The sequence below is a fragment of the Pongo abelii genome, chromosome 19, assembly GCF_028885655.2.
Source record: "Pongo abelii isolate AG06213 chromosome 19, NHGRI_mPonAbe1-v2.0_pri, whole genome shotgun sequence".
Lineage (NCBI taxonomy): Eukaryota > Metazoa > Chordata > Mammalia > Primates > Hominidae > Pongo > Pongo abelii.
In genome coordinates, this window is record NC_072004.2 from 56,693,952 (window position 1) to 56,714,577 (window position 20,626).

Consider the following 20,626-nt stretch of genomic DNA (forward strand, 5'->3'; position numbering starts at 1 on the left):
CCAGCCTGGGCAACATAGCATCAACATCTATTTTTAAAATTTTTTTTTAAAAAGAAAAATAATAGAAGAGAAGGCCGATCCCAAGCTAGAGGTTTTGTTTGTTTGTTTGTTTGTTTTGGAGACAGAGTGGGAAGATCTCTTGAGCCCAGGAAATCAAGGCTGCAGTGAGCCTTGATCATGCTACTGCACTCCAGCTTAGGTGACAGAGTAAGACTCAGTCTCAAAAGTAAATAAATAAATAAAAATTAAAATAAAAAATTAATTTCAGATAAAGCATGCATAATTTTAGTATAAATATATTCCAAATGTCACATAGGACATAATTATATGAAAAAATTATTCATTGTTTATCTGAAATTCAAATTTAACTGGGCTTTCTTCTTCTTTTTTTTTTTTGAGAGGGAGTCTCGCTCTTGTTGCCCAGGCTTGAGTGCAGTGGTGCGATCTCGGCTCACTGCAACCTCTGCCTCTCGGGTTCGAGCAATTCTCCTGCCTAAGTCTCCCGAGAAGCTGGGATTACAGTTGCCCGCCACCACACAGGCTAATTTTTGTAGTTTTAGTAGAGACAGGGTTTCACCACATTGGCCAGGCTGGTCTCGAACTCCTGACCTCAGGTAATCCACCCACCTCAGCCTCCCAAAGTGCTGGGATTACAGGAATGAATGACTGCACCCGGCCTGTCTTCTATTTTTATTTGCTAAATCTGGAAACTCTATCTTAAACTGATCAGATCTCTCTAATATTTTTTCTGTTCCACATTATGCCTTACCTTTCTGGTGAGGGTGGTGGAGGAGGTGTAATTAGCTTGGACTGAAAGTGAGAGGCTTCTTTTTTTTTGAGTAATCTTTTGGCTTTGGCTTTTAGCTTTCGTCTTCGTTGTTTGAACTTGGGCATGATTTCTGCAGAGAAATTTTTTTACATTTTTAATTGAAGAATAATATATACATATAGAAAGTACACAAATCTTAAGTGTATAGTTCAATGAATTATCATACCATGAACACACCCTTGTAACCACCATCTTGGTTAAGAAATAGGTCACTACCAGCACCCCAGAAGAGCCCTGAAGTAGGGGAAAATGTAAACCCAGATTTAAACTATCTCTGGAGAGATCTTGGTCTTGGCATTATATTACTCTCTAAGTTTGTTTTGCTTGTGTTGCTTTTCTTCATTAAGTTAAATGAATTTTCTTTTCTTTATAGTAAAGAAAATGGCTGTAGTTGGGTTATAGTCAATTATTAAAATAATATGTTGGCCAGGCGTGGTGGCTCACGCCTGTAATCTCAGCATTTTGGGAGGCTGAGGCGGGTGAATCACCTGAGGTCAGGAGTTCGAGACCAGCCTGACCAACATGGAGAAATCCCGTCTCTACTAAAAATACAAAATCAGCCGGGCGTGGTGGTGCATGTCTGTAATCCCAGCTGTTAGGGAGGCTGAAGTAGGAGAATTGCTTGAACTTGGGAGGCAGAGGTTGTGGTGAGCCGAGATCGTGCCATTGCACTCCCGCCTGGGCAACAAGAGTGAAAACTCCGCCTCAAAAAAAAAAAAAAAAAAAAGAATAAGTTTCTTTACCAGCAGCATCTACTGAGCATCCACTGTGACAAGTAGAATTGGTAATGAGATAAGGAAACAACATTAACCATTTATTCAATACCCCTTTACTGTTAGGTATCTTCACATACATCTTTTCAGTTAACCCTTACTATCCTGCAAGGTATTATCCCTGACAAGGAGGATTTTTATTCCCATTTTTACAGAAGAATAAACTGAGGATAAAAAAGATGAGACAATCTGTCAATGCATTGCAGTAAGTCCAAACCTGTAAGTCTTCCATGTTCTTTCTAATACGCTGCGGTGTGACACTAGATTAAATAGGCAATACACTGTAAAATGAAATAACAATTACCCCAAATCTAAGACATGGGTGTTTTAAAACAGTTATGTTATTTTATTTTTTGAGGCACAGTCTAGCTCCATCACCCAGGCTGGAGTACAATGGTGTGATCTCAGCTCACTGCAACCTCCACCTCCCAGGTTCAAATGATTCTCCTGCCTCAGTCTCCCAAGTAGTTGGGACCACAGGCACACGCCACCACACTGGTGGCGTGGGCCTTAAAACAGTTATTTTAAAGCATTTAAAAACATCACCGGCTGGGTGCGGTGGCTCACATCTGTAATCCCAGCACTTTGGGAGGCCGAGGTGGGCAGATCACTTGAGGCCAGGAGTTCAAGACCAGCCTGGCCAACGTGGCAAAACCCTGTCTCTATTAAAAATACAAAAATTAGCTGGGCATGGTAGCATGGTGCCTGTGGTCCCAGCTACTGGGGAGGCTGAGGTGGGAGGATCACTTGAACCCGGGAGGCAGAGGTTGCAGTGAGCCGAGATCACGCCACTGCACTCCAGCCTGGGTGACAAAGCAAGACTCCATCTGATAAATAAATAAATAAATAAATAAATAAATAAAATAAAATAAAATAAAATAAAAACATTACCTAGTAGAACAGAGGATACTAGAGGCTGGGAAAGGTGGGGAGGAAGGAGGAATAGGAAAAGATTGGTTAAAGGATACAAAATAGAGGCATTTGAACCAGAGCAACTCAATCTTGAATAGGGGCTGGGTAAAATGAAGCTAAGACCTACTGTGCTGCATTCCCAGGAGGTTAGACATTCTTAGTCACAGGATGAGATAGGAGGTTGGCATAAGATACAGGTCTCAAAGACCCTTTTGATAAAACAGGATGTAGTAAAGAACGTGGTCAAAACCAAGAGAGCAATGAAAGTGGCCTCTGATTGTCCTTACTGCTCATTATACACTAGTTATAATACATTTGCATGCTAAAAGACACTCCCACCAGTGCCAAGACAGTTTACAAATGCCATGGTAATGTCTAGAAGTTACCCTATATAGTCTAAAAAGGGAAGGAACCCTCAGTTCTGGGAAATCCCCACCCTTTCCCCAGAAAACTCATGAATAATCCACCCCTTGTTTAGCATATAATCAAGATATAAGTATACTCAGTTGAGCAGCCCATGCCACTGCTCTGCCTATGGAATAGCCATTCTTTTATCCTTTACTTTCTTAATAAACATGCTTGCCCTTTATGGACTTGTCCTGAATTTTTGCTTGCACAAGGTACAAGAATCCTCTTTTGGGGTCTGGATTGGGACCCCTTTCCAGTAATATAATTACAACTAGATAGGAGGAATAAGTTCTAGTGTTCTATGGCACTATAGGATGACTATAGTTAACAATAATATATTATCTAGTTTCAAATAGCTAGAAGGAGTGTATTGAATTTTACTAACACAAATAAATGACATGTTGAAGATGATGGATATACTAACTACCCTGATCTATTCACTATACATTATATGTATCAAAACATCACTATGTACCCCACGAATATGTATAATTATTATTGGTCAATTTATTTATTTATTTAGAGACAGAGTCTCGCTCTGCCACCCAGGCTGGAGTGCAGTGGTGCGATCTTGGCTCACTGCAAGCTCCGCCTCCTGGGTTCACGCCATTCTCCTGCCTCAGCCTCCCGAGTAGCTGGGACTACAGGTGCCCGCCATCCACGCGTGGCTAATTTTTTGTATTTTTAGTGGGGACGGGGTTTCACCATGTTAGCCAGGATCGTCTCGATCTCCTGACCTCATGATCTACCTGCCTTGGCCTCCCAAAGTGCCGGGATTACAGGCATGAGCCACACCGCGCCCGGTCCTATAGGTCAATTTTAAAATAATCAAAATAAAATTTAAAAAATAAAAAAAAAGTGTCAATACCACTTCATACACTAACAGCAAATTAGGATCTGTCAAAATAAAGTGAATTTTTATACAAATGTCGGGATATAATCAAGAATTATCAAGAGAATAAAAGCTGCTTTGTACTTAAGAATGTAACAAATATTTTTATATAAATATATCTGTTCTTTCTAAGACGCTATACACACTAATATGCTATACACTAACATATATCTATATAAGTATATATCATAATGATCAATTTAACATTAAATATATTACCATTAAATGTATGTTAACATTATCTTGATTGTGACCAAGTGAACATTTTGGAAACCTTTAATAAAAGGGTCCTTCTTGCTGTGGTACAAAATGAAAAAACAAAACAAAAACATCTAGTATATTCACATTTCAATCTGGATCCTTTTCTGAAGGAAATTAAGTCACAGCTAGTTTGAGCTGAAGTTCCAGAAGGGCTTTGCTGCTTTTAGTTGTTGCTACTTGAGGAACAAAGATATTGTTATTCAAGTAGCAGAACTGAAAATGATCTCAAGGCCTGGGCCTCCTTCCCTTCAAACTCAGATTTGAATGGGAACAATTGGCCTTTAAAATACACATTCATTCCACTTTTGTTCACTCAGTAACCTTTCAGCACTTGGTATGCAGCACTATACTTGCTCAGCTCTCAGATTCCACTGGCTGATGAACTCCCACTACCCTGTTGCAGGTTGTAAAAACTGAGCGCTGGCTTGGTTCCATGATTTGCAGAGGGCACCCCTAATGGCAAATGGTGGCAGTGCATATATCGACAGCCCTTCTAGAAATAGATTCCTGATAACATCTAATTGGACTAACTATCAGGTCCCAATTCGACAAGGTGCTTTTCTTAATTGTCCTTAGGGGCTTAGAAAACACACCAAAACATAGTTGGCTGACTTCATCTTTATTATATCACTTTTTCTTCCTGCTGAAATAATGAAGGAAGGTGAAGCAGGGATTATTAAACACAAGGGATGTCTAAAGGATTTTTTTGAGACAGAGTTTTGCTCTTGTTGCCTAGGCTGGAGTGCAATGGCACGATCTTGGCTCACCGCAACCTCTGCCTCCCGGGTTCAAGCGATTCTCCCGGGTTCAAGCGATTCTCCTGCCTCAGCCTCCTGAGTAGCTGGGATTACAGGCATGCACCACCACGCCTGGCTAATTTTGTATTTTTAGTAGAGACGGGGTTTCTCCATGCTGGTCAGGCTGGTCTGGAACTCCTGACCTCAAGTGATCTGCCTGCCTTGGCCTCCCAAAGTGCTGGAATTACAGGCGTCAGCCACCGCACCCAGCCCTGATTTTTTTTTAACTTAAAACAACACAAACCTGTAGTCCCAGCTATTCAGGAGGCTGAGCTGGGAGGATCACATGAGCCTAGGAGTTTGAGGCTGCAGTGAACTATTATTGTGCCACTGCACTCCAGCCTGGGCAACAGAGGGAGACCTTGTTTCCAAAACAAACAAACACATAAACAAAACAAAACCAGACCGGATGCGGTGGCTCATGCCTGTAATCCCAGCACTTTGGGAGGCCGAGGCGGGCAGATCACAAAGTCAGGAGATCGAGACCATCCTGGCTAACACGGTGAAACCCCGTCTCTATTAAAAATACAAACAATTAGCCGGGTGAGGTGGTGGGTGCCTGTAGTCCCAGCTACTCGGGAGGTTGAGGCAGGAGAATGGTGTGAACCTGGGAGGCAGAGCTTGCAGTGAGCCGAGACCGAGCTACTGCACTCTAGCGTGGGCGACAGAGTGAGACTCCGTCTCAAAAACAAAACAAAAAAACAAAACAAAACCGCAAGATAAAAATGCTCTGATGAAGATATTTAGGAGAGCCTCCTAGGAAGGAGCGATCTTGTGGCTGCCTGAAGGAAAAAGGTTACATTTCATCAAATCTATGGTCAGGACCTTTTTTTTTTTTTTGAGACAAGGTCTTGCTCTGTCGTGCAGGCTGGAATGCAGTGGCATGATCTTGGCTCACTGCAGCCTCCTCCTCCCAGGTTGAAGCGATTCTCCTGCCTCGGCTTCCGGAGTAGCTGGGATTACAGGCATGCCCGGCTAATTTTTATTTTTATTATTATTTTTATTATTTATTTATTTATTTTTTTTTTTTGAGACCGAGTCTCACTCTGTCGCCCAGGCTGGAGTGCAGTGGCACGATCTCAGCTCATTGCAACCTCTGCCTCCCAGGTTCAAGCGATTCTCTTGCCTCAGCCTCCCGAGCAGCTGGGACTACAGGCGTGCACCACTGTGCCCAGCTAATGTTTGTATTTTTAGTAGAGACGGGGTTTCACCATGTTGGCCAGGATGGTCTCGATCTCTTGACCTCGTGATCCGCCCGCCTCGGCCTCCCAAAGTGCTGGGATTACAGGCGTGAGCCACCGCGCCCAGCCCCTAATTTTTAAAATTTATTTATTTTTAGTAGAGATGGGGTTTCACCATGTTGGCCAGGCTGGTCTTGAAGTCCTGTATGGCCAGGACCTTCTATAGACAAATGCCACTGGAAACTTCTATCTAAGGCTGAGTCCACTGGTTGGGAGCCCTAGAATCTGAAATTTCCTAGCATCTTCCTTTTCTTTGTCTTCCATCTGACCCTTCACAGTCCTCCCCCATTCTTTTTCTGTTGCCCAGGCTGGTCTTAAACTCCTGTGCTCAAGCAGTCCTCCTACCTCAGCCTCCCAAAGTGCTGGGATTACAGAAATGAGCCACCATGCCCGGCCCCATCATAGAATTCTATATTAGGCCAAACTTTCAGTCAGGTGTGAGGAAAGAATTAAGATAAAAGATAAGAATTTTCAGGATAATGGTGATAAAAAAAATCTAGGGGAAACAGCTTTGCAGCAAGCTTAGGACAGGGGTCAACAAACCTTTTTTGTAAAGAACCAGAAAGTAAATATTTCAGGTTTCGCAGGCCATATGGTCTCTGCTGCAACTGCTCAACCCTGCCAGGGTAGCACCAAGGCAGTCATAGACAATACTCAAGCAAAGGAGTTGTGTCTAATAAAATTTTATTTATGACTGAAATTTGAATTTCATATACTTTTCTTTTTTTCTTTTTTTTAAGACAGAGTCTCACTCTGTCGCCCAGGCTGGAGTGCAGTGGCATGATCTCAGCTCACTGCAACCTCCGCTCACCCCCCGAGTTCAAGCGATTCTCCTGCCTCAGACTCCTGAGTAGTTGGGATTACAGGCGCCTGCCACGGCGCCAGGCTAAGTTTTGTATTTTTAGTAGAGACGGGGTTTCCCCATCTTGGCCAGGCTGGTCTTGAACTCCTGACCTTGAGATCCATCCACCTTGGCCTCCCAAAGTGCTGGGATTACAGGTGTGAGCCACTGCGCCCGGCCAAATTTGATATACTTTTCATGTGTCACAAAATATTGTTTCTCTTTTGATTTTTTTTTAACTGTTAAAAGTTATAAATAATTCTTAGCTCACAAGCTCTACAAAAGCAGTAGTTTGCTGACCTGAGGCTCACAGCCAGTGAAGACTGGCGCAGAAGGACAGGACAGAGGGCTTCAGCAACAATGTCTCTAAGGAAAAACGGAAATAGATAAACTGCCTAGTGTGTTTGACCATTTTGAGCAGAATTTTACTGTTCTGTAAACTTGTGGCCAAATTGCTGGTAAGTGCTTTAAAAAATAAGCATATAAAAAATAGCTAGGAAAAAAGTTGTATAAGAAAGGAAATGTAATCTTAGTAGCACTAAATGTTAAGCTGTTAAACAATATTGAAAGTATAAGCATTGGCTGGGCATGGTGGCTCACGCCTATAATCCCAGCACTTTGGGAGGCCGGGAGGCAGGAGGATCACCTAAGGTCCCGAGTTTGAGACCAGCCTGGCCAACATGGCAAAAGCCTGTCTCTACCAAAAATACAAAATTTAGCCAGGCGTGTGGCTGTAGTCCCAGCTATCTGGGAGGCTGAGGCAGGAGAATCTCTTGAACCCGGGAGGCAGAGGTTGCAGTGAGCCGAGATTGTGCCACTGCACTCCAGCCTGGGCAATAGAACGACAGTCCATCTAAAAAAAAAAAGTATAAGCATTGACAATTTATTTAACCAAAAATGATGATGTAGGTATACTGGGAAGAAGGAGAGAAAGTGGGCCAGGTGTGGTGGCTCATGCCTGTAACCCAGCACTTTTAGAGGCTGAGGCAGGCAGATCACCTGAGGTCGGGAGTTCGAGACCAGCCTGACTAACATGGAGAAACGCCGTCTCTACTAAAAAAATACAAAAATTAGCCGGGCGTGGTGGCGCATGCCAGTAATCCCAGCTACTTGGAGGCTGAGGCAGAAGAATCATTTGAACCCAGGAGGTGGAGGTTGCAGTGAGCCGAGATCGCACCATTGCACTCCAGCCTGGGCAACAAGAGTGAAACTCTGTCTCAAAAAAAAAAAAAAAAAAAAAAAAAGGAGAGAAAGTGAATGGAAGTCAGTATTTGTCTAAATTTATATAGTGTCTAAACTTGAAAAAAAAATAATGAAATAATAGTATGAATGTTACTTAGAAATATGGAGGTAAATACCAAAAGAAATAATTACAAGACTTAATAGTGTTGCCTCTGACAATTGGGAGTCAGGATTACAGAGGGGTTGTTTAAACTGGACTGCCATTTTTTTTTGTTATTTCTTTCTAATTATAATAAGGCTTGTATTGTATTTGACTTTCAAACTTTGGTATGTACCATTAGCTGGAAAAGTTGAGTACCACCATCCTGAAACAGGGCCATTTCTTTCCAGTCCCTTCCTGGTGGCTATTCCAGTGTCTATGCATACAAATTTCTAAAGAGTCCTACACAAGCCAATGTCTGTCATTTTGGGAATTATTTTTCAATGATAAAGATGTCTAGGAACTAAGTCATGTTTCTTTCTCTCTCTCTCTCTGTGTGTGTGTGTGTGTGTGTGTGTGTGTCTGACTTGGGTTATTAGTGCTTCTATCTAATCTCCTTCTAATTAAATACAGTAATTGGCACATGCAGAGGATTAAGGAACCATGCAAAATCTGTCAGGGTAGAAAGATGCAGTCTGAGATAATTCCTAGATAGTTAGTTGTTCCATCCAAAAATAATCACAGCTCTTGTGAAAGTGGAGAATAGCAAATTTCTACCTCAGTCAAAACAAGAACACAAAAAATTAAGGTTTGTTTTAGTATCATTACTTAATTAAAAGCATTAGGTACTTTCCAGAGGATAATTGCACAAATTGAAAGAGCATATAGCAGTCTTCTTTTAGCTTAAAGTACATATACTTATCCCCTTTCCAAAAGGGTAATGAGACCTACAAATTCTTTTTGCTGGATTAGGTGGGATTTTAATTGTTAACATTGAATAGAAGCTCATTCTTTCGTGATTCCTTAAAGCATTTTTCCTTTTGTTTTGAGACAGGGTCTTGCTCTGTTGCCCACGCTGGATTGCAGTGGTGTGATCTCAGCTCCCTGCAGCTTTGACCTTCTGGACTCAAGCAATCCTCCTGCCTCAGCCTCCTGAGTAGCTGGAACTACAAGTGCGTACCACCATGCCCAGCTGGTTTTTGTATTTTTAGTTGAGACAGGGTTTCACCATGTTGCCTAGGCTGGTCTTGAACTCCTGAGCTCAAGCAATTTACTGGCCTTGGCCTCCCAGAGTGGTAAAATTACAGGTGTGAGCCACTGTACTCTGCCCTTATGTTTTGTGTGTGTGTGTGTGTGTGTGTGTTTTGTTTTATGTTTTTTTTTTTTTTTTGCAACGGAGTCTCGCTCTGTTGCCTGGCCAGGCTGGAGTGCAGTGGCATGATCTCGGCTCACTGCAACCTCTGCCTCCCAGGTTCAAGCGATTCTCCTGCCTCAGTCTCCCAAGTAGCTGGGACTACAGGCACACACTACCACGCCCAGCTAATTTTTGTATTTTTAGTAGAGATGGGGTTTCGCCATGTTGGCCTGGCTGGTCTTGAACTCCTGACCTCAGGTTATCCGCCTGCCTCGGCCTCCCAAAGTACTAGGATTATAGGCATGAGCCACCGTGCCTGGCCTATGTATATTTTAAACTAATTTTTTTCTTACACTGCTTTCTCAAATAATCTGAAAAATCATTAGAAACATAAACATATAGGCAAAGGGCGGTGGTTCAAAGTGCTGTAATCCCCAGCACTTTGGGAGGCTGAGGTGGAGGTGGGAGGATCCCTTTAGCCCAGGAGTTTGAGACCACTCTGGGCAACATAGTGAGAGTCCCACCTCTAAGAAAAAAAGAAAAAAAAAAAACCCTGGCATGGTGGCCCACCTATAGTCCTAGCCACTCTGAAGGGTGAGGTGGGAGGCTCACGTGAGCACAGGAGCTTGAGGCTGCAGTGACCTATGACTGCGCCACTGCACTCCGGCCTGGAAGACAGAGCGAGAAACTGTTTCCAAAAAAAAGAAAAAAACAACATAAATATCCTAAATAACTCTATGATCTCTAGAAATTACTCTCATTTTTACTTACATCTTCTTTTCATTAAGAAAAGATTTCTAGGCTAAGGAACCAGCAAACTGGTACATCTGGAGTTCTTGATAACAAATCAAACAACAATAAAGGCCATATTATAGGCCGGGCACGGTGGCTCACGCCTGTAATCCCAGCACTTTGGGAGGCCAAGGTGGCGGATCACTTGAGGTCGAGTTCGAGACCAGACTGGCCAATACAGTGAAACCCCATTTCTACGAAAAATATAAAAATTAGAATGAGGTTCAGTGTAAGAAAAAACCCCCCAACCAAAACCGAAACCAACCAACCAAACAAACAAAAAACAAGAGGAAGTATACTGTAGGGGTTAAGGATGAGGACCAGGGAGTTACACTGCATAGGTTCAAATCATGGCTCTACTATACTGTCATAACTTATTACTTATGACCTTCAAGAGATTCTTTCTGTGTCAGTTTCCTCCCCTGTGAAATAATAATATTAATAGGAACTTACTTCAGAGTTTTGAGGAGTACATGAGTAAATCATGTAAAGTATTTACAGTGCCTGGCAGGCAATAAGTTTTATCATTATTATCATTATTATTCTTTGATTCTTTTTTTTTTTTGCTGCTTGAGATTACTATATCAGATTTTTTAAAACACCGAAGTTTAATTCAACAACATATAGTGATAACTTGCTACGAAAATGAATAAGACACACTCTTGCCCTCCAAGAGTTTACAGTGGGGAGAGATGGGTAAGCAGAAAGTAAACAGGTATACAATATGGTATGGGTTATGATGGGATATGTATATGATATTAATGGAGAAATAAAGCAACGGTACATAATTCTCCCATAAGGGTTGAGGTTTTTGGAAAAGGTTTTGCCTAAGCTGAGCTTTGATGAAGGGGCTAGGTTAAGGTGGGCCTGGGGAGGACTCATCCCATCAGAGGGAATAACATGGAAACATTTCAGAGAAAGGTATGTCAGGGATTCAGACAAGACTCAGTGTGACTAAAGCATATCCTGCAACATAAAGTTTTGTCAGGGGGCAATGAGTGATGAAGCTGGAGGGTGGATAAGGACCAAGACATCAGAAACAGTAATGGATTTTAAGCAGATAATTGTCATGCTCGTATTTGTTCTTTAGAAAGAACAGTTTGGCAGCATTGTGGAAATTGGATTTATGGGACCATGACTGAAGGCAAAGAGACCACTTACAAACCTATTGCAACTGTCTAGGGGATGAGGACCTGATTATAGGAGTGGCAGTAGGGTATCTAAATACATCTAACTGCTTATGTTCTATGTTCAAAGTCAGAAGTTCAGGGGAAAGATACTAGAGAAATACTGCACTCATAAGTGTATAGGTAGCTAGAGAAAATAACAACACTAGAAATGGGTGAAATTACCCAGAGAAATATGTGGAGTGAAAAGATCTGTGAGCTGATTACCAAACTTTGAGAAACACCATGTATAAGTAGTGGCTAGAGAAAGAACTAGAAAAGGCATGACCAGGAAGGTGAAAAGACTGCAGAGACAATGGAGCTCCTATTGGAGTAGAGGGTTGTAAAAAAAGGGTGTGGGAGACTGGGCGCGGTGGCTCACACCTGTAATCCCAGCACTTTGGGAGAGTGAGGTGGGTGGATCACCTGAGGTCAGGAGTTCAAGACCAGCCTGATCAACAGGGTGAAACCCTGTCTCTACTGAAAATACAAAAATTAGCCAGGTGTGGTGGAGTGTGCTCTAAACCCAGGTACGCGGGAGGCTGAGGCAGAAGAATCACTTGAACCTAGGGGGTGGAGGTTGCAGTGAGCCAAGATCATGCCACTGCACTGGGTGCACACCACACCTGGGTGTGGGCCAATGTGAGTATGAATCAGAAATATTTATCTGATTAATTTACCCTATCTCTTCTCCTTACCATCCCCCTCCGTTCTGTCCTCTAACTTCAGTTGCCTTCACTTTTTTCATTTTTGTCTTTCACTATTGTCTATTTTCCTTTACTGTTTTTACTTAGAAAAATTTCAAGGCTTCAGGAAATAAAAAATTTACAATAGTATAATAAGCACTCATATACAATTCACCTAGATTTACCAATTGTCAATTGCCGTCTTTGTACACACACTCTTTCTGTATGTATGTACAAATATATACATACATAAATTTTTTTAGTTTTGGATTGAATAGATTTAGTTGCAGACATCATGATACTTTACTCTTAGAGACTTTAGCTTTTGTTTTCTAACATAAACATGGAAATTTTCCAACAAAACCACAATCACAGTCAGGAAATTTAACCTTGTTATGATATGATCTAATAAACAGCCCATATTCGGATTGCCCCAATTGTCTCAATATCCCTTATAGCTTCTCCCAGCCTGGTTCCATATGCATTTAGCGATAGTGTCTCTTTAGTCACCTTTAATTCATAACAATTCTCCAGCTTTTTTTATTTATGTATCTGCTTCTTCATATTTATAATTTTGAAGAGTCCAAGTCCGTCGTTTTGGAGAAGTTTCTTAGTTTGGGTTTGCTGAGTGTTCCTTCAATGATTCTTCTGCCTTCAGTCTTTCTCCTTGCCAGTTCATTTTCCATATTGTTACCAGAACTGATACTTTAAAACAAAATGAGATCTAGATATTCCCTTGCTTAAAAGTATTTGAAGGTTCCTTTACTCACAAAATTAAATTCCTTAGCATGCCTTTCAAAACTTTTCACAACTTAGCTCTAATGGCCCTTTGCCATAGTCTCTTTTAGCGGTTAGTACTTCCAGGTATACTAAACACCAAATACTTTCTGTTTCTTTCTATCAGCCTTTCCTTCTGTTTAGAGTATCCTCTTCCAAGTCAACTTATACCTAGCCTTCAAGATTCTGTTACTTTATCTTATAGACATTAGTTGAGTGCTTATAATCCACCAAGTACTATGCTAGGTGCTGGCATACAATCCTGAACAATACCAACATAGTCTTTGTCCTTCTGGAATTTTTTTTTTTTTTTTTTGGGGGACAGAGTCTCGCTCTGTCACCCGGGCTGGAGTGCAGTGGTGTGATCTCGGCTCAATGCCACCTCCGCCTCCTGGGTTCAAGCGATTATCCTGCTTCAGCCTCTTGAGGACCTGGGATTACAGGGGCGTGCCACCACACCCAGATAATTTTTGTATTTTTAGTAGAGATGGGATTTTGCCATGTTGCCAGGCTGGTCTTGAACTCCTTACCTCAAGTGATCCGCCCGCTTCGTCCTCCCAGAGTGCTGGGATTACAGGTGTGAGGCACCATGCCCAGCCTCCTTACAGAATTTATACTGGCTGAAATGTCATGTCTTTTGCACTTCTATAGCACTTTATACACATCTTTATTATAAAATTTATTACATTTCATTGTAATTTTTGCTTGTATGTTTGTCATCCTGCTGGACTGTGTGCTTTTCAAGGGTGTGATAAATTTCATTCATCTTTGTTTTCCCAGCATCTAGAATACAGCAGAAGCTAAATAATGTTTCATTCAATAAAGAATGAAAAGAAGCATTCCTGCTAAGTGTTAGCTAGCAAGTGTTATTTTAGTTAAGGAATATGTTCTAATATTGTCAAATTCTCTTGGTTAGGGAGGTTTTTACTTCTTCATATCATACCACATCTTCATATGGCTAAAAGATGGGTCTAAAGCTATTTTCCAATAGGAAGATGCAATAAATAATACAGTAAGAATTACAGTCTTTTGCAGGAGTTGGCGCTGCTGCTTCTGTGAAAACTCCACCCAATGATATGAAAAGTTCTTTGCGGCCCGGCGTGGTGGCTCACGCCTGTAATCCCAGCACTTTGGGAGGCAGAGGCGGGTGGATCACGAGGTTAGGAAATCGAGACCATCCTGGCCAAGAGGGTGAAACCCCGTCTCTACTAAAAATACAAAAATTAGCCAGGCGTGGTGGCGTGCGCCTGTAGTCCCAGCTACTCAGGAGGCTGAGGTTGCAGTGGGCCGAGATTGCGCCACTGTACTCCAGCCTGGGCGACAGAGCGAGACTCCGTCACAAAAAAAGAAAAAAAAAACAAAACAAAGAAAAGTTCTTTGTTCTGGGGTACTTTCAAAGCTGTAGCAGCAACGGAAATGACTGTTGCATTTCATTGCCATCTTCCTAAAACACATTTTTACAGAACTCTCTTGCGCTCCTCCACAAATAGCCTTCAATTACTTAATTTCCATTACCAGTCCAAGTGATTCTTCTTGAACACCCATAGCACTATTTCTGGGTACTTGCTTTTTTTAAATTTTATGTTTTATGCTTTTTTTTTTTTTTAAGCATTGCTGTTTTTGTTCCTGTCTTATTTTTCCAAAGAGACTGCAGCTCCCTAAAGTCTCATCCCGCACAGCATTAGGCACTCAGTAAATAGGACATACATTTAAAATTGACAGCCTAACAGAATGCCAGACAATATCGAGTAAAATAGTAATATTCCCAGTCAAGAAATGTACCAAGTTAAACTTTAATGTGCATAGAAATCACTCAGGGAAATCTTGTTAAAATGTATATTCTGATTTAGTAAATTTGGGTGGAGTCCGATAATTTGCATTTGTAACAAGCAAACGAGATGCGGATGCCGCTGATCTGTGGACTTACATTGAGCAGCAAATATGTAAAGAAATGTTCAAAAGGAAGGCAGATGCTTTGCTCCAAAACGTATCTTGCGAAGTGTTAATTAAATAGAAGTATGGTTAAGATGAAGCCAGGCCGAGCACTTCTTCCCCAGCCCCAAACCTCCCCTTCCCCATTTCCATTTCCCCTTCGTGTCCAGCCAAAGTCCCCACCTCCTTAAACTCTAAAAACACAAGCAGCAACAGGCCCAGCTACTCAAGACGCGAGCTCAGATAACAAAGAAATAATAGTTCCTGCACTTACTAGTCTAAGAGCCGGGGGAGTCGATGGAGTCCGGGATGTGGCCTCTCCCACGCCATAAAGAAAAATTCAAAATCAAATCCTTGTCAGGGAGAGACCAATCGTAGACACGGTCTCTGCACGATTCGCTCTTCGGATAGTGTAGGAGCACAGCCCGGCTTCTGATTGGCTGAGATAGCACAGAGCTCCAGCCAATCAGAGCAGAGGCGCTTCTGGTATGAATAAGGAGAAGGCGGGAGAGAAGGGGAAGGAAAGCAGGAGGGGAAAGAAGGCGTGTTACGTCCCCTCTGCTGTCGGTGGAAGCTCTGGTGTGATTGGTTGGCTCTTCTTCCAATTGCACCAATCTCAAGCTCTTCTCTGCAGAGCCCTAACTACAAAATTGAAAGTAGAGAGGAGGGGGCAGCCAATGGAAAAAAAAATTTGCACAGCAGCCAATCCTCCTGCGGCGTTTTGTGTCTTTGCCCAACAGGAAAATGTGTCTCATGCAGAGGGGCGTTACCCAGTCTCCAATGGGCGGGAGCCGGTGGAACGGAGGAACCAATGAGTGCGAGATGTTGAGTGACAGCTGTCCAATGGAGGCCCTCCGTGTTAGTACGGCTTGCGGCTTAAGCGCCGCCGCTGTCTGAGGAATGTCAACTATTCAACATGGAGGCGGAGGTCGATAAGCTGGAACTGATGGTGAGTGCAAAGTGAAGATCTACTGGGTAGTTTATTTTTGCCCCATGGCCTCGAAGGTGGGGCACAATTTGGAGTCGCCGGAAACTCCGGGCGGCGGAGGCTGGACCAGAGTCGAGTTCCCTCCTCCTTCACCAAAGGGAGCCGCCACCGTCTGGTGTCTAAACCGCCTCGGGGAAGGGGTTACATCCGGGAAACTCGTCAGGGAAATGGCGGGAGATGCTGAGGGTGCGGGGCCTTTGGAATTCCTTGTTCCTTGCCCTCACCTTTACACCCCTTACGAAACTGCGCCGGGTGCAGACCGCATTCTGTGTTTGTACCAAAAAAGATGTGAATGGAACGGTCCCTAAGCGTCCCAAGAAGGGAGAGGTGGTTCACACTCCGAGAAAGGGGAACGGAGAGTGGGGTGGGGAATACACCGACGGGGGCGAGGAGAAATCCCTGCAGGGCCAACCCGCTCACGTTCTAAAAGGCGGGCCGAGAAAGTCTGAGAAAGGATGCTAGACTTGTATGCACAACTTCCTAACGGCCAAGGAAGCCCCTAGACCCGTTTCTGTTTGGTCTGGAGGTGGCAAGCCGTGGGTGAGGGAAGAGGTGTGAGCGAAGGCGATCGTAACCACGAGCTCCTCTCCTGGAGCGCGGGCGGGATTGAGACAGGAAAGGCATCCTGCTCTTGAGTTGTGCACTTTCATTCATCTGTGAAAGTAGAAAACGGGGGCGAAGAATTGGAAAGCACTCCCGTTGTTGCTGGCGTGTTTGGCCTGCTCGGGGGCGCCCAGCTGGGGGGCTGTCCTAGTTTTCTTTAAGGATCCGTCCCTCACTTGTTCTCTTTATTCCCTCCCTCCCATCCTTAGATTACCAGCTTGATCGCCCGCGCTTTTTTCCTCTTAGTGTCCTTGTTCTGTCTTCAGCCCTTTTCGTTCAGCATTATCTTTTTCTTTTCTTTTCTTTTCTTTTTTTTTTCCAGGTTGGGCTGCTTTCCTTAAAAACCTGGACTTTGGAGGAAGCGCCTGCCACTGAGCTCCTGTCTTTTTTTGTTTGTTTGCTTGTCTGTTAAATAAGATTGGCCGGGCGCGGTGGCTCACGCCTGTAATCCCGGCACTTTGGGAGGCCGAGGCGGGCGGCTGACGAGGTCAAGACATCGAGACTATCTTGGCCAACATGGTGAAACTCCGTCTATACTAAAAATACAAAAATTAGCCGGGTGTGGTGGCATGCCCCTGTAGTCTCAGCTACTCGGGAGGCTGAGGCAGGAGGATCGCTTCAACCCGGGAGACGGAGGTTGCAGTGAGCCGAGATCGCGTCACTGTACTCCGGCCTGGCGACAGAGACTACGTCTCAGAAAAAAAAAAAAAAAAAGATTAAGTTTTAAAAAAGTAAACAACTTCTTTCTTCGTTTGTAATCCGTCCCTCCTTCCCACGCCCTTCCCTGGCATTACTGCTTAGGTATCCTTTGTGCCTGCCCTGCTTTCTCCAAGCTGAATCTTGGGTCTGTAACTTCCTCCTTGGAAAGGATGGGTGGTGATCCTGGAAGAAACCTCACCCACCCCCCATTCCCACCCCAGAAAAAGAGAGGCCTTGATATATCTTATTTTCTTCTGATGTGCTAATGAATTGGAGTGCCTCTCATATACAAATTTAATTTGAAGGCTTTCAATTACTTTTAGCATTTTGTGTTTAAATTTTCTTTGTGCAGTGTGTGTGGGGTTGGAGAAGTGTAGGGAGAAATGGGAGGGAAGAAGGAAGAATTTCCTGCAGATTTTCAAACCTGTAATAATGAACTTTTAGTTCTAAGTTTTATTATTTTTATCATTAAAAAAACAAAATGTTAAGCGTTGTAATTTGATTCTGTCAACAGGCTTAAATGTTAAGACTATCTTGCCCTTCTCCCATTCGGAATTCCTCCCTACTGATATAGATATTTCTGCTTAAATTCATAATTCATTTCTGCTAAATGATGCTAATTCTGCTTTTAACAGGTTGGTTGCTTCTCAAATTGGCTGTTTTTAATTTTTAAACTTTGTCTGGCTTTTGCAATAGAGTCAGTATTCTCACAGGACTTCTTTAGATTGAACAAATTCTCTTTTAAGTGAACAATGATGAAGTAAACATTTTGAAAAAGTAGGTTTTAGAAAATTATAAGGTAGCCAGACGTTTAAACTTTTAGATATTGTTTGAATGATGGGGTAGTATTTAAATTCTTTTTGAAGACAGGAAGAAAAGAAATGAGGTTTTTTTCCTTTCTTACATCCTTGCAAGTAAATTAGTGGTAGCTTTTTTTTTCCTTTCAGGTTGTTAGTTTGTTTCCATAATTATTAGGGTTTAGAAATGAATTTTTATCATGGCTTTAATTATTACTGCTTTGTATTGAGTAGATAATAAAAGACAGTGCATCTCATCTTCAGATTTACCATGTGCTTCTAGAAAAAAATGTTATACTTGTGGACCAGTTTATTTTATAAGATTTTAAGAGTAAATGATTTCCTGTGCTATCTTCTGATTTTTGGTTTTACATCAGTTAAATAAAGGATTTGTCAAGGAACTAGCATTGACTATTTAAAAGGAAGTGCATAATATTTAATTTGAAAAGAAAGTGTTTATCCTAATTTTGTTAATACCTTAAATTTTTTTCATCTTTTTCTTGTTTGTAATAACTTCCAATTCAGAAAGTTAAACTCTTATCTTTTAAACAGTTGTCTTCAAAACCTGAAACTTGGCTACCAGCGTTAAATATTCTAATATTTTAGTTGTGTGGCCCAGGATTTGACATCAAGACACTTATATTTCAGCTGTCCTTTGTATGAGTCCATTTCCTTAGTAGGCTCAATCCGACTAAGTAGTTGAATTGGACCGTTTAAAGGGAGGTTGGTGAAAATAATGAAAATATATTTTTGCATCAATCAACATTACTAATGGGGGAATAAGCTTATTGTAGGGCAATCTTTGTTTTCTGACTTTTTCCCCTTCACTTATTGATGGGGTGGTATTTGTTTAGCTTTGTTCTTTCGTGGTACTACTAGTGACTGTACACAAAAGGTAATGCAGTGTGATACTATGATACTATTTCTGTTTCTGGGTTTACATCTGACTTCTGATTGGGTTCTTATCCGTTAAAAAAGTTAGAATGTCAATTAGCTTGGAACTAAGGAAACTTGTTACTTAAATCTCAGTCCCACCTCCCCCCATCATTATTTTCTCTTTGATATTTCTAAGTTTGAAGGAAATGGAGATGCTTTCTGCCTCTATTTAAGATTTCAGGAGTTAACTGAAATTTTAAAATCCCCTTGGATAGTATTCAGTTAGATAGGGTTAATGTTCTGTTTAGAGCACATTGATTCCCTTCTGTTGTTATAATAGCCCTTAGTAAACTCAAGATAAAAAGCTGTAAGATGGTAAGTGCTTTTGTGTTTTCTTTGTATAGTGGTTTAGTTTCCAGAGTGATAGATTGAGTATGTAGAGATTGAGAAACTTATTATTTTACTTTTCATTTGTTTTCTTTGATACTTTTATTCAAAGGGCTTGTTTTACATGGTGTTTAATCAGTAAATTGCCTTGAAGAAGGAGCTAACCAACATCTCTGCAGAGAACAAAAATATTTTTCACAACTTTGTCTTAGTAGTAATTATAACTGGTTTTGTTAATACCAATCCTAAAGTATTAACAATACCCATTCTAATTACTATTAAGGCTTAGGGCATATTTACAAAATTCCTTTCTACATCTATGCATGTTTCTGTTTGAATGTTAATTTGTATATCAGTCATCAATAAGCAACATCACTTTGATATTTAAGTCTTATCATTTTTTAAAAAAACATTGATATAAATGTTTTTTGGTTTTGGATGTTTTTCTGTCCAAAATGGCAACGCTACTTTAAATTCTTTTCACACTGAAGCTTCAACCGATGCAAGATGCTTTTGTGTTCCTTTCCTACTTATTACTGCTAACGAATGCTCTGACTTTATTGCACTACTGTACTTTACAGCTAGCAGTGCAATAGTATTGTCAAAGCATCTGAAAGCAGGATGCACGCCAGAATTTTGATTCTTACCTTACATCTTTCTTCAGTATCAGTAAATAATTTACCACAACCTTTGTTGCTGAGAACTATAATGTTGTTACTAACAGTGTATCTTTTAGAAAGTCATAATTTGAAAAAAAACCTTTCAACTAATTAAAAACTTAATATTTTACTGCATTATGAAACACATCTGGAGAATATTTTTTATATCTAAGTTGTTATGGTTTGTCTAAATGAGTAATACTTTATTGCTGAGTAGTATTCATTGTATAGAATATCACAGACTCTTTATCCACCAACTTATGGACATTAGGTCATTTCCGCATTTTGCATATTATGAATAAAATGGCTGCGGTTGGTCTCGAACTCTTGAGCTCAAGTGATCCTCCTGTGTTGCCCTCCCAAATGTCTTTGTTTAATTTTTTTTTAACAATATTTTTTTCTTTTTCTTTAGAGACAGGGTCTCATACTGTCACCCAGGCTGGAGTGCGGTGGTGTGATCGTAGCTTACTGTACCATCAAACTCCTAGGCTCAAGCAATCCCACCTCAGCTTCCTGAGTAGCTAGAACTACAGGTGTGCATCACCATACCTGGCTAGTTTAAACATTTTTTTGTAGAGATGAAGTCTCACTATGTTGCCAGGCTGGTCTCTAACTCCTGGGCTCAAATGATCTTCCCACTTCAGTCTCCCAAAGTGCTGGGGTTCTGGGAGTGAGCCGCCATGAGTATGTCTTTGTGTGGACGTAATGTTTTCATTTCTCTTGAGTAAATACTGAAATGGGATTTCTGGTAGCATGGTAAATGTATCCTTGGGGAAAAAAAAAGTATGCTTGAT

At 41.6% G+C, this 20,626-nt stretch overlaps 2 protein-coding genes across 7 annotated transcripts in view; one reads left to right on the top strand and one right to left on the bottom strand.

Annotated features, from left to right (window-relative positions):
- Positions 1-15,284, bottom strand: part of PRR11 (proline rich 11) — a 48,219-nt gene extending 32,935 nt beyond the window's left edge. The window contains exons 1-3 of one of the 3 annotated variants that reach the window (XM_054537032.2): positions 15,098-15,284; positions 12,625-12,819; positions 770-899 (exon numbers count right to left, since the gene is read on the bottom strand). In XM_054537032.2, coding sequence (XP_054393007.1) covers positions 770-894 — 125 coding nt within the window. In that variant the 5' untranslated portion in view covers positions 895-899; positions 12,625-12,819; positions 15,098-15,284. Of the gene's footprint in view, positions 1-769; positions 900-7,254; positions 7,316-12,624; positions 12,820-15,097 lie in introns of those variants that run through there. The other 2 variants (XM_024235417.3, XM_063718812.1) reach the window with 2 other exon arrangements.
- Positions 1-20,626, top strand: part of SKA2 (spindle and kinetochore associated complex subunit 2) — a 61,650-nt gene that overhangs the window by 3,268 nt on the left and 37,756 nt on the right. The window contains exons 2-3 of one of the 4 annotated variants that reach the window (XM_054535260.2): positions 9,171-9,288; positions 15,564-15,772. In XM_054535260.2, coding sequence (XP_054391235.1) covers positions 15,740-15,772 — 33 coding nt within the window. In that variant the 5' untranslated portion in view covers positions 9,171-9,288; positions 15,564-15,739. 4 annotated transcript variants of the gene reach the window in all.